This window comes from Mercenaria mercenaria, chromosome 1, assembly GCF_021730395.1.
Source record: "Mercenaria mercenaria strain notata chromosome 1, MADL_Memer_1, whole genome shotgun sequence".
Classification (NCBI taxonomy): Eukaryota; Metazoa; Mollusca; class Bivalvia; order Venerida; family Veneridae; genus Mercenaria; species Mercenaria mercenaria.
Window position 1 is genome coordinate 47,205,243 of NC_069361.1, and position 14,279 is coordinate 47,219,521.

The 14,279-nt window shown below is 36.1% G+C and overlaps 1 protein-coding gene across 2 annotated transcripts; it reads right to left on the bottom strand.

The window, feature by feature from the left end:
* Window positions 1-684: 684 nt before the first annotated feature.
* LOC123539665 (uncharacterized) lies at window positions 685-10,280 on the bottom strand. Of its 2 annotated transcripts, none has more exons than XM_053546608.1 (2): window positions 9,969-10,111; window positions 685-2,634 (listed from the first exon to the last, which is right to left on the bottom strand). In XM_053546608.1, the coding sequence occupies exons 1-2, from the start codon at window positions 9,977-9,979 to the stop codon at window positions 1,299-1,301; spliced, it is 1,347 nt and encodes a 448-aa protein (XP_053402583.1). In that variant the 5' UTR covers window positions 9,980-10,111; the 3' UTR covers window positions 685-1,298. The 2 variants fall into 2 exon arrangements, with proteins under 2 accessions (XP_053402583.1, XP_053402578.1); XM_053546603.1 differs by having other exon boundaries at window positions 692-2,634; window positions 9,901-10,280.
* Between the last annotated feature and the right edge of the window lie 3,999 nt (window positions 10,281-14,279).

The window sequence follows — 14,279 nt, forward strand, 5'->3', positions numbered from 1 at the left end:
AGTAGCCTATTAATGAAATCTACCAATGCTGGTTATTGACATATATTTATTACATGCATAATACACATCTAATGGATTAATAAATAAAATCGACAATCAAATATATCATAAAATCGTCGGACCTATCTATCGATTTTATTTTCCTGTGTATGGTTTTGTTTGACTGTTTCACATGACTCACTTGTCAGTTTATGGATAATGGGGGTCTTCCTCAAACAGCAACCCGTACTCGAACGACTAACGTTTGTTGAATAAATTGCCTTTTAAACATGATTTAAGCAAATCCAAATTCTTGAGCCTCTTACGCATGCCACGAAATTTTCACGACATTTAAGGCATCAACTGTTAACTGATGACGGCTTTTGCATGTTTACGGTAGCTAAACTTGCATTGAATTAATTCTATTTTAAAGCAGTTACATACTCTCAAACATCACCAAAACAGAGAAACGGAAGTATTATGACAGATGATCGTATATCCTTTCCGCAGCCTTAACGTACTAAAACGTATTAGCGTCTGATGGCCCTTCCACGCTTCCGTAGAAACAACATTTATTATACGAAACTTATTTTGAAAATATTTCTGAAATGTCTAGGTCTGCAGCTTTCAAATACGGTTATATCTTACATCTGAGGCATATACTGACACTCTCAGACAACATCAAAAATGACATTCTGAGCGATTTGATGAAGTTCCAAAATTATCAATGTACCCTTGGTCCGTTACGGACCCCTGTGGGATTTCTGTTTATCCAGAGCTCAAATATTTTTTCATAGATTAAAAGCTGACATGCTGTACTAAAGCCCAGGTAATTTCAATTCGTAATAAAGTGCTGAAAATTGACTCCCCAATAGCAAAAAAAAAAAAAAAGAAGTCCACGCGCATACATTTAGACGGGGTGACCCCTGCGCGTGAACCCTGACTATCTACGAATCAAAATGCGGCTTTCGTTTTCAAGTTTAGCATTTCTACTTTCATTTTATTTACTTCCGGAAATAGCTGAAGGTCGAGTGACGTCATTTTCTGTGTTGTCAAAAACATACATATGCCTGGCGAGATTGCATAAATATGTGCTGGCCGTCCTAAGGTTATACAGCATTTTTGTTTACCATAAGCGAGAGTCAAGTCTGTATTGTATTCCAGTGAACTCGTTATACGGGTTTTGAATGCAGCTGGTAAGCAGACTCTTTGTCGGCAATTTTGCTAGATACAATTAAATCACAGTTCACCATATCAGTCCGTATTAGGCATTGTCTTATCATGGCAGAAAGAGTTTTACTGACCGACAACTACGTCTTCTAACGATATATTTCAAACACTTTGATCTTCTCATGACCGTATATATATATTATGAGCTGTGAACGTTTTTCATCGAAACACATGGCTAAAATGCTCCCTGTACTTGTGAGTAGAATTTTGTTTACATTACCATCAACTATGGTTACAAGGTTACCGCTCTTGGCACTGCTGATGCATACAGTATCGTCGCGAAGCTTGCAGATAGCCTCTGGCTGTTGCAATTCCTTAAATGTATTCTTCGATAGAAGACAGCCGTTGCTATCCATAATGATAAGTCCATTGTATCTGTCAGCAATCCACATCTCTTTACCGTTACTGGAAAATGCTAAACCGCTTGGACATCTGATGGATTCAAAATATGACCTCAGTAATACACCTTCTTCGTTGTAGAGCTCAATATGACCTGGGCCTTCTGTCGGCTTTTCCCATCCACCACAGCAGACAAAAATAACACCATTGTTATACAATACTCCACGGCATCTATCTCCAACAGTAAATGAGTTTAACAAGCGCATCTGTTCATCGACTTTGACAAACTGAACTTTCTTTTCATACAACAGGGTAAGAGCAAAATGATCGTCGCTTATCTGGCAAATACCGAAAGGAGAGCCAGGCACTTTCAGATAGGATACAAGGCTATCAGTGCAGTTTATCTGTTTGAGTTTCTTGTTTAACAAATCAGTCTGAAGTATATTTCCCCTAGTTGTCAGACAGATTCCATGTAATTTATCACACCTGTTGTCACCTGTCACCCTGCAATTATATTCTCTCTGCATCGTCATCGAAATATTGGGTGATAGTTCAGTTAGTTTTCCCATTACTCGAATTTCGTCTTGAAAACACTCTAAGGTCCTATCAAATTTTATCTTAAAATCTGGAACATGTCCACTCTGCTCCATTTTGTCAACTGAATCTTGGATTTTCTTTACGCTTGTATCTGATGTCTTCATTTGAACAAATACTTCTGAATCGGTTTCATATTTAGCTGCCTTTAGCTGTTGTTGACTTCTAGCGAGTTCTGCAAGTACTATTTCAAGTTTCTTTTCATCAGCTTCAATATTTTGCATTTCCACTTCGAATAGTACTGTAGTTTCATCAATGAATTCTTGTTCAATCTTATCAAGGTGGTCATTAATTTTTTTTCTCAACACTCGAATGTCTTTCAGTATTTCATCTTTATTCTGTCTTAGCTTTTTTAAGTCAACTTTTTTCTTTTGAAGCAACGTACTAAGTCGAGACTCTAGACTCGTCATCTTGGACTCTAGATCCTGAAGGTCTTTGCGTTTTCTTACATCTTTCGCAACGTCGGGTATAAACTGTGTGCCACGACAGAGACTGAAAAGGAGGAAATAATAGTAGATAAGCTGAATTTTATGCTGGCCGATTTAGGCCATTCCTTTATGTCGCGTTGACATGCACGCGGTTTACGTAGCACGTTTCGTTTGGTCGCCCTGGTGCGTGCTAGTGCGGCATAGCGAAACCTTTGTGTGTCGCTTTCACGTACATTCCAACGCGACAAAACGAAACAAACAACACGACATAATGTGTGCACCAAAACTACACACAAAATTTTCAAATTTCCGTTATGGCGCGTTTGCGAAAGCCCTAGGACGTCACAATGAAATGTGCTACAAAAACCGCGTGCACGCTTACGGAAGCATGGAGGAGCCATCGGATTTTTTATTTTAATTTATCTCGTGGCCACGAGTTATAACTAAGAAAAGCAAAAAAAATCTAACTAAGAAAAAAACAAAACATTTTCTTTGTTCGTGCATGGTCACGAAATAAAACTAAGAAAAAAAAACAACAAAAAACGAATTTGCTAATAATGGCAGATAATCAATCTGACCAAAGTACATCTCCTATTACGCTACGAATAGGACCTAAGAACGACCTACTGATAGCCTCGTTCTGACGACCCTTTCGCTAGCCAATCAGAGCTTAAAATAACATTTTGCAAATCTACATTTAGCCTTGATTTTCGATATTTACAATTCTTATGTAGGAATGTGTCAGATTGCCGGTTAGCTCAGCCGGTTTGCCACTTGCTCTGTAAGCGAGGGGTCCCGGGTTCGAGTCCTGCAATGATTGCACTTTTTTTCTTACTCTTTGACATTCGAACAAGTCGTCTGATTGGTTCGAATAAAAATAGATTTGCGAAAATAAAAATAGCTAAATCCAAAATATACAGAAGACGTATGTGAATGGGTCGTTCTCAGATCTTCGTTTAAAAGATCAAGTACTTAAGTCAGATTGGCAGATAATAATCCTATTCATTATATCAATTTCATGCGGTTCGCAGTATAGCATGAAATATTTGTCTTAATTAGGCGTACCGTACTGGATACAATGTAGTGATATCATGCACGTTTTTCTCGTGGTTGCTCAACATATATGTTGTAAAAGTGTATTAGATTGTCATTCTACCAGGCGACTTCACACAAAACTAGATTTCCATTTTTAAAGTTATAATGTGTTATTTCATGTGAATATTCATATGTAAAAACGGTTGTAGCTTCATGAAGATTTTTCAGCTTCGAAGTAAGCTTGTATTTATTAGAATATGTCGTGAACCTTATTTTTATTTTTGAATAGGTTTTCGTTTTCAAGCTTTTTTACTAAGGGATTCCGTACTGGTTGGGAACCAGTTTCCGGACACATTTTAATATTTCGGCTCCATTATTCCCTAAAACAATATTTGACATAAATGAAGCCCAAACTGCACAAACTTCAGCTCCTTCCGCATCCGATGTTGTAATCAGCATCGCGTTGTGACGTAAAGTATGGGTTCCACGAGGCCTCAAGTGGAGTCACTAAAAGAAGTTATTTTCCCCGTGAGGTAAACCGGTAGCCAGACAAATATTTTAACGATATTTTGCTGTTATTTCGATATCGAAATAAGTAACTATTTTACATGTTTCTTTATCATTAATCTCTTCAAAAATGCACATGAAACATAACCCGACGTTCAATAGCAGCTACGAAAGCAAACCGAAGTTGACTATAAACAAGAGCTGTCTCCATAGGATGACACATGCCCCCGATGGCACTTTGAATGAATAGTTATGGCCGATGTTAGAGTTTAGGACCTTTGACCTACGGACCTGGGTCTTGCGCGCGACACGTCGTCTTACTGTGCCACACATACATGCGTAGTTATTTCAAAATCCATGCATGAATGACAAAGATATGGACCAGACACGCCCATCAATGCACTATCATGAAATATGACCTTTAACGTCTAAGTGTGACCTTGACCTTTGAGCTACAGACCTGGGTCTTGCGCGCGACACGTCGTCTTACTGTGGTACACATTCATGCCCAATAATTTTAAAACCCATGTATGAATGACAAAGATATGGACCGGACACGCCCATCAATGCACTATCATGAAATATGACTTTTAACGTCTAAGTATGACCTTGACCTTTGAGCTACAGACCTGGGTCTTGCGCGCGACACGTCGTCTTACTGTGCCACACATTTATGCATAGTTACTTGAAAATCCATCCATGGATGACAAAGATATGGACCGGACACGCCCATCAATGCACTATCATGAAAAATGACCTTTAACGTCTAAGTGTGACCTTGACCTTTGAGCTACGGACCTTGGTCTTGCGCGCGACACGTCGTCTTACTGTGGTACACATTCATGCCAAGTTATTTGAAAATCCATCCATGGATGACAAAGATATGGACCGGACACGCCCATCAATGCACTATCATGAAAAATGACCTTTAACGTCTAAGTGTAACCTTGACCTTTGAGCTACAGACCTGGGTCTTGCGCGCGACACGTCGTCTTACTGTGGTACACATTCATGCCAAGTTATTTGAAAATCCATCCATGGATGACAAAGATATGGACCGGACACGAAAATTGCGGACAGACCGACAGACGGTTCAAAAACTATATGCCTCCCTTCGGGGGCATAAAAACTCGAATTTCGTCTAACACGAATTCTTGATAATTCCAATAGATATAGTATAAAAAATAGTGCAAAAATCGACAGCCCTGCATATTTATGTAACTATTACCGTGAAATTAAAAGTAGCACATGTTATCAGCAGACAATCAATATGTAGTTTAATTATTTCTTCCCGACTTGATACCTCGGCAAGTGTAAACTACAGCGCATGCGCAATGCTATCTTCATGCCCCGCAAAGACAGAAATTTGTTTTGTAAACACAGGCGAGGTATAATTACAAAACCTAACATTATACAGCCTTGTAATATAGTGGCTTGTTGTAGACATGAAGAACAAATATCTAAATGATCTAGATGAAACAATTACGGGAATAACAACGGAATAAAGCGGATATTACATGTGTCCGGAAACGGGTCCTGTCCGGAAACTGGTTCCCATATTTTTTTTGAAAATTGTTTGAATGTTTGATACCGTTATCATAGTCATTTATTTGATGACAGAGGTTCATTAGAATACATTTTACATGTAAAAGAATATTATTAAAGTACTACTTGTTATGTGTTTTTGAAAACACATCCAACATGTTAACTTCATTTTGCATATGTATTTGTGGTAAAGAACTATTCCATTGGCATGTTAAAAATGCAAATGTTGACTATTGACATTTATGATATTGTTAGAATGACGTGTTTCCGCAAGGAATGAGGCCCGACATTTGCGATCTTACATTGACAAATGGGTACAGGTTTCCAGAGTAATATTCATTTAGCAATTCGAATGTTTTTGAGCTCTGGTTTTTTCCTGGGTAAGTCGGTTCGCACCATTATTTTCCTTTGGAATTTGTTATAATTACTTTAGAATTTCAGTTTTGAACTGGACTTAATGGATTTTTTTTACGTTTGAAAAATTACTTTAGAAATTCTATTTTGTTTTGGATTTCGTGGAAGATTCTTTCTACGTTTGAAGACAAAATTTGTAGATTATTTTTCTAAAATATTTCGCGGATATAAGACTAAATTTCTATTTTGCAATATCAAACTATAGATATTGAGAAGCGATTATTAAGATAAACAAGTGCATGCATTAACCTTTATGATATGTATTATGTATGCATTTTGTTTTTGTAACCTGGCTGCACTGTTCAATCTTAAATAATCCGCTTGTCTGGTATTGCATTTGATGTTGACTTGGTATTTCAGAAAGATAGATAAGACCATCAAATTCTACACGTAGGAGAGAGACAGGTATGCGTCACTTTCCTGCTGAACAAAATACATGGAAAATGAAAGTACAACGTAATAGCAATTGTTCTAGCGAAAAATGAGAATATAATATAATTATTTGTGTACAGTGGAAAACGGAAGCTTATTACAACATAACTTATGTCAATGAAAATTGAAAACGAAATAACAATTTGTAATAACTCGTGTTCTAGTCATCAAGATAGCGGTAAACGGAAATATATTATATTCTTACACGACCAGCGAATAACCTACTGTACAGCAAAATCTATCTCTGGTTATTCTGCAATAAACTACTCGCGTGCAATGCCGTCATCCGATCAAGGTGCGTAGCAAGGTCGTAAAAAGTAGTTAGCATTTTTTCTAACACTATTGATACTAGTATGTCGTGTTAGAATCGAAATAATAAGTTCCCAAGTGTGATTTATCGTAGATTCTAACACGACCAGCAAATAACCTATATACATGTAGAGCAAAATCTATCTCGGGTTATTCTGCAATATACCACTCGCGTGCAATGACGTCATCGGATCAAGGTGCGTAGTACGGTCGTAAAAAGTAGTTACCACTTTTTTCTAACATTTTTGATACTAGTATGTCGTGTTAGAATCGAAATAATAAGTTCCCTCCGGCCTCCGTGATATATTCTTACGCATAAGAAGGCAAAACACGGGTTTTTTAAGAAATAATAAGTTCCCAAACGTGGTTTATCGTAGAATAACCCGAGTTTGGAGTTCTTATGCGTAAGAATATATCACGAAGGCCGTAGGCCTGAGTGATATATTGTTTCGTATAAGAACGAAAAACTCGGGTTATTCTACAATAAATCACACTTGGGAACTTATTATTTCGATTCTAACACGACAAACAAGTATCAAAAGTGTAAGAAAAAATGGTAACTACTTTTTACGACCGTGGTACGCGGCTGGATCGGATGACGTCATTGCACGCGAGTGGTTTATTGCAGAATAACCCGAGATAGATTTTGCTCTACATGTATGTAGGTTATTTGCTGGTCGTGTTAGAATCTACGTTCTAAAACGATTAGCGAATAACCTACATACATGTAGAGCAAAATCTATCTCGGGTTATTCTGCAATAAACCACTCGCGTGCAATGACGTCATCCGATCCAGGTGCGGAGCACGGTCGTAAAAAGTAGTTACTATTTTTTCTAACACTGTTGAAACAACAGGTTATTCTGCAATAAACCACTCGCGTGCAATGACGTCATCCGATCCAGCCGCGTAGCACGGTCGTAAAAAGTAGTTACCATTTTTTCTAACACTTTTGATACTAGTTTGTCGTGTTAGAATCGAAATAATAAGTTCCCAAGTGTGATATATCGTAGAATAACCCGAATTTTTCGTTCTTATGCGAAACAATATATCACTCAGGCCTACGGCCTTCGTGATATATTCTTACGCATAAGAACTCAAAACTCCGGTTATTCTACGATAAACCACGTTTGGGAACTTATTATTTCTTAAAGAACTTCTGCCAATACAAGCGGAAAATGAAATTACAATATAATTACTAGCGCTCTACATTAACTCCACCGGAAAACGAAGATATACTCACCAATGTTCTACAAAAAGACTTATAGAAAACATGTACATGTACAATTTATTCATAATGTTAAATACATCAGCGTTAACAACTTAAAATACAGATTTATAGTTGCTGAAAGCGAAATTACAAAATAGCCTCTTCGTACAGCAATACAGCAACGCGTGCGGAAAACGAAAGTACAATATAATAACCTTTGTTCTACAGCAATACAAGCGGAAAACAAAAACACAATATAAGGTAGCAGGGTACACTTCGAATTTTGGTCCCCGTCAATATTTGTAATGATTAGAACTTCGTGATTTTAGATGTCTGTAAATTAAGGTGAGAGTTCTTTAGAAAATTTATACAGCCGGTACATGTAAAATTCTGATGTCAGTTGTAAAACTAACTGCTGCTAGCTTTGTATGAATCAATGAGACACCTTTTCGCGGAAAAATTCAAATCACGGAAGGGTTCTGTGCTTGTTGATTGGTACTGAGGAACATTTCCGCTATTTTGTGAAAAAAACGAGCTGGATGGGCCCCCATTCCGTTTATATCCTGAAGCTCAGTTAGGACAATTAAATTGAGAAATTCAATAAAATTGGGCATTGTTCTTGCAGCGGGATCATTGCAGGCTGTTCAAAAGGTGCAAAATTGATGAATTTGTCATGCTATTTTTAATGTAACTAGTAAAACCCTCTTTTGTTCATTAACTGAAGAATCTTAAGGTAGCAGGGTACACTTCGAATTTTGGCCCCCGTCAATATTTGTAATAATTAGAACTTCGTGATTTTGGATGTCTGTAAATAAAGGTGAGAGATAATGATTTTTAATTCTTTAGAAAATTTATACAGCCGGTACATGTAAAATTCTGATGTCAGTTGTAAAACTAACTGCTGCTAGCTTTGTATGAATCAATGAGACCGTCTTCCTTCGATTAAGCAGAAATCAACTAAACAATGTGATTTGAAAGAAATAAAGCATATAGTTATCATGTATTTGTATGCTTTCTTAAAATCCAACAGAAATATTTGCCATTTATAAGACTCTGTAGTCCATAGGTGTTCTACAGCAATACAAGCGGAAAACGAAAATACAATAGTAACCTGTGTTCTACAACAATACAAGCGGAAAACGAAAATACAATACAGTAACCTGTGTTCTACAGCAATATAAGCGGAAAACGAAAATACAATACAATAACCTGTGTTCTACAGCAATACAAGCGGAAAACGAAAATACAATATAATAACCTGTGTTCTACAGCAATACAAGCGGAAAACGAAAGTACAATATAATAACCTGTGTTCTACAGCAATACAAGTGGAAAACGAAAGTACAATATAATAACCTGTGTTCTACAGCAATACAAGCGGAAAACGAAAGTAGAATATATTTAGCAATACAAGCGGAAAACGAAATTACAATAAAAATAACCTGTGTTCTACAGCAATATAAGCGGAAAACGAAAGTAGAATATCTTTAGCAATACAAGCGGAAAACGAAAGTGCAATAAAATAACCTGTGTTCTACAGCAATATAAGCGGAAAACGAAAGTAGAATATATTTTGCAATACAAGCGGAAAACGAAAGTACAATAAAATAACCTGTGTTCTACAGCAATACAAGCGAAAAACGAAAATACAATATAATAACCTGTGTTTTACAGCAATATAAGCGGAAAACGAAAGTTGAATATATTTAGCAATACAAGCGAAAAACGAAAGTACAATAAAATAACCTGTGTTCTACAGCAATACAAGCGAAAAACGAAAGTACAATATAATAACCTGTGTTCTACTGCAATACAAGCGGAAAACGAAAGTAGAATATATTTAGCAATACAAGCGGAAAACGAAAATACAATATAACAACCTGTGTTCTACAGCGACACAGGTTGAACAGCAGACTGTGTCATGATCAGGACAATAGACATCTATTACCCTTCCTCCATGTTTGGTACACCTCTGGCTCGGCAGCAGCGGTCTCTGTACGTTCGATTGTTGCAGTTTGTCCAACATCTGGTGCCCTTTCATGGCGGAAAACTTGTTATGATCATTGACACATGATGTACACAGATTTTCATCACACTCCACACAGTGTTTCGCCGCAGCAACATTTTTACCTTCCTTCGAACAGGGTGAACATGGAAAACTGTGAAAATCATCTGATCCTTTATAAACAGATTCTCCAAGTTTACGCCCGTCAACCGCCATGATTGGGTATTATTTACTTCCGTGATTGTATTCGACTTGTGTAAGATAAATCTTGTATCGCAGCTTTAAATTTTTAAATAGTTGTTACTTCCCTTCTTCGTGTATGATGTTAAAGGAACTGGCCACCATATCGTTCGACAACAAAAATATGTTTAGATATCTTGAAATAAATGCTATATTTCTTAAGAAGACTTTAAAACTTAATTACTGACAAACTATATGTTACGGAAACACATTAGAATTTTCTGTTTTTACTACTTTTTAAGATGAAAATCGAAAAGCGTTTGTAAATAAACGCTTACTCCAGGTAAAGTGTCTCGATTAAAAATATCTATATTTCGAAGTCACAATTCACTAGCTGGTTACGACGGTAGGAAAATGTCTTTATTGCCGCGGCGCGGTCATCTTTTTTCTTGATTTGGTATTTTTTAAAATATTTTAGAAAAGAAAACTCCTATTCTAATGTTCATATGATCATGACCAAACTTCAATTTAAAAGAAAGATTTTTTAGCCAAATTTGGAGGTCAGTGCCTTTAATTAATACAGGACTCCTTAATACATAACTGCAATGTCTGTCATGTAACTTATATAATCACACTTGTTTTGCAGATAAAGACATTTTGTCATTTTGTTAAGATAAGATAAGATAAATTTTATTTTGAGTCGGCAAGACAAGTAACAATACAACATAAGCACTCTAGGTGCTTTTGAACGGACTATGTGTTAACAAATTTATAAGGAACAAAAGTAAAACAAGCTGTAAAAGAAGGACATGATTAAAAAACATATGAATATTAAAATTATTATTGTTGCAAATTAACCTAAAAATTATATCAAGCACAAAGACAGAACATTATAATGATATTGCACAATCAGGGAGATCTAGTATATAAAACAAACCATACATATTAGCACATGAAAGAAACATAAAATGACATGGCAGCATTTTGATGTGTTACTGATAGATTTAAGATTTAGCAACCATGTAATACAATATATTTAAAGACCATGTAATAGATTTAAAAACCATGTAATAGCTGCTGTTCTAGGTCGGTGACCTAAAAACTGCCATAAGAAAATAAATGTAAGTGAAACCATCAAAACAAGCACAAAAGTGCATCATTTAAAAGAAAGCTAAAAGGAAGTTATCATCTCAGGATCAGACATGAGGTGAACTGAACAGCAACTACTACATGATAGCAAGAAAATTCCAGAAAGCATAACTGCAGGAAAAGCTAAGCAAATACAACTGCATGCAAGACATAACTGAAAGACAAGGCAAAAATTAGATAATAATACTACTGCATGATGAAAATCAACAATGAAATATGGTAATACCTCGATTTCTTTAAAACCTGCTCCGCGGCTATTTAAATTCTATTGTGTGTATGCAATCCATGATTACAATAGGTAACAGTTAACTGCCACGCACCACACTTTATTTCATAGTTCATAGTCAAGAGCTTCATGCTTTTTTCAGTGACAATTTTAGGTTAAAAGGTAGGACTGGAGCAGGTCTTTAAACATAGGATAAACATGTGCAATAAATGCTCATAACAGTCTTGTGAATTTAGATTTTATGTTTTAGCCTAAACATTTGTCACAAGACTTTTGTCTTATTATTTACTAGATTTCCAAGAATGTAGAGATACATTCCACGGAAATTGTAAGTTTTTTGAAAATCAATGTTCATGGCAAGGGCAATTGTGATAACTTTTAATGCAACATGCAAACATGCAACAGATGGGAAACAATAACTTTTAGTAATTATCTTGGTCTAGAAATCAATATAATGTATACAACATTTTCCTTTAACTGCAATATCTAAACTTAAAGAGAATTTATCGTAAATGTAAATGAATGAAATAAGAATCTGTTGAAATAGCTTCATCATTTTGTCTGTTTTGAAATTGTGCATAAGTCAAAGTTCGCCCTCAGCAGTCTGATCAGTTCCTAGGCAGTTAAGAGTATTTACTGCAAGGTGATTTGCATATATTCCATTGTAACACTTATGCACACATGTGTGTACTTTGTTTAAAAATTGAATGCTATTTTCTGTGCGTTTATACGGGTATAAACCACATTGTTACTTCTTGTAAATTCATGAATCGCGCTAACGATTCTTGGATGATTAGCAAAAAGCCTTCCAGAGTGGTTCATACCCATATAAACGAACAAAAATAGCATTTAATTTTTAGCTCACCTGAGCAATGCTGCTCAGGTGAGTTTTTGTGATCGCTCGATGTCCGGCGTCTGTCTGTCGTCTGTCGTCTGTCAACATTTAGCTTGTGTATGCGATAGAGGCTGTACGTATTTTTCAACTGATCTTCATGAAATTTTGTCTGAATGATTGCCTTGATGAAATCTAGGCCAAGTTCGAAAATGGGTGATTTGGGGTCAAATACTAGGTCACTAGGTCAAATCAAAGAAAAACATTGTGTATACGATGGAGGCTGTATTTTTCAAGTGATCTTCATGATTTTTGGTCAAAATGATTACCTTGATGAAATCTAGGCCGAGTTCGAAAATGGGTTATCTGGGATCAAAAACTAGGTCACTAGGTTAAATCAAGGAAAAACCTTGTGTATGCAATATAGGCTGTATTTTTCAATTGATCTTCATGAATTTTTGTCTGAATGATTATCTTGATGAATCTAGACCAAGTTCGAAAATGGGTCATCTGGGGTCAAAAACTGGGTCACTAGGTCAAATCAAAGAAAAACCTTGTATACGCGTTAGAGGATGTATTTTTCAAGTGATCTTCATGAATTTTGGTCAAAATGATTACCTTAATGAAATCTAGGCCAGGTTTGAAAATGGGTCAGTTGAGTCAAAAACTAGGTCACTAGGTTAAATCAAAGAAAAACCTTGTGTTTGCGATAGAGGCTGTATTTTTTAATTGATCTTCATGAATTTTGGTCAGAATAATTATCTTGATGAAATCTAGGCCAAGTTTGAAAATGGGTCATCTTGGGACAAAAACTAGGTCACTAGGTCAAATCAAAGAAAAACCTTGTGCATGCGATAGAGGCTGTATTTTTCAACAGATCTTCATGCATTTTGGTCAGAATTATTAAATTGATCAAATCTAGGCAAAATTTGAAAATGGGTCATCTTGGGTCAAAAACTAGGTCACTAGGTCAAATCAAAGAAAACCCTTGTGTATGTGATAGAGGCTGTATTTTACAATTGATCTTCATGAATTTTGGTCAAAATGATTATCTTGATGAAATCTAGACCAAATTTGAAAATGGATTATCTGGGGTCAAAAACTAGCTCACTAGGTTAAATCAAATAAAAACCTTGTGTTTGCGATAGAGGCTGTATTTTTCAATTGATCTTCATGAAATTTTGTCAGAATGATTATCTTGATGAAATCTAGACCAAATTCGAATATGAGTCATCTGTAATCAAAAACCAGGTCACTAGGTCAAATCAAGGAAAAAGCTTGTGTATGCGATAGAAGCTGTATTTTTCAATTGATCTTCATGAATTTTGGCCAGAATGATTGCCTTGATGAAATTTAGGTCAGGTTTGAATATGGGTCATCTTGGGTAAAAAACTAGGTCACTAGGGCAAATAAAAAAAAAACCTTGTGTATGCAGTAGGGGCTGCATTTTACCCCGGATCTTCATGAAATTTGATCAGAGTATTTGTTTGAATATGGGTCATCTAGGGTCTTAAACTATGTCACCCGGTCAAATTAAAGAAAAACCTTGTGTAGGCAAAAGGGGCTGCATTTTACACTGGATATTCATAAAATTTGGTCAGAATGATTGCCTTGATGAAATCTGGGCCAAGTTCAAATATGGGTCATCGGGGAAACGTGTTAACACTGTTATGATGTGTTTCTCAGGTGAGCAACCTAGGGCCATCTTGGCCCTCTTGTTATATCTACATTTTACGATAGCATGCTACAAAAATAACTGATTTGCTTTCCAGGAGTATCAGAAAAGCAAAATAAATGTCAAGATATCGATCTTTTTGTCATCTTATAACAGAACAGTCGAACGTTCAACTATAATTTGCTTTCCGAT

Excerpts from the sequence above, each read along its gene's own strand:
- LOC123539665 (XM_053546603.1), bottom strand. The coding sequence starts at position 10,241 with ATGGCGGTTGACGGGCGTAAACTTGGAGAATCTGTTTATAAAGGATCA. Across the intron at positions 2,635-9,900 it reads TGTGTCGCTGTAGAACACAG|TCTCTGTCGTGGCACACAGT; the intron begins GTTGTTATATTG and ends CCTCCTTTTCAG.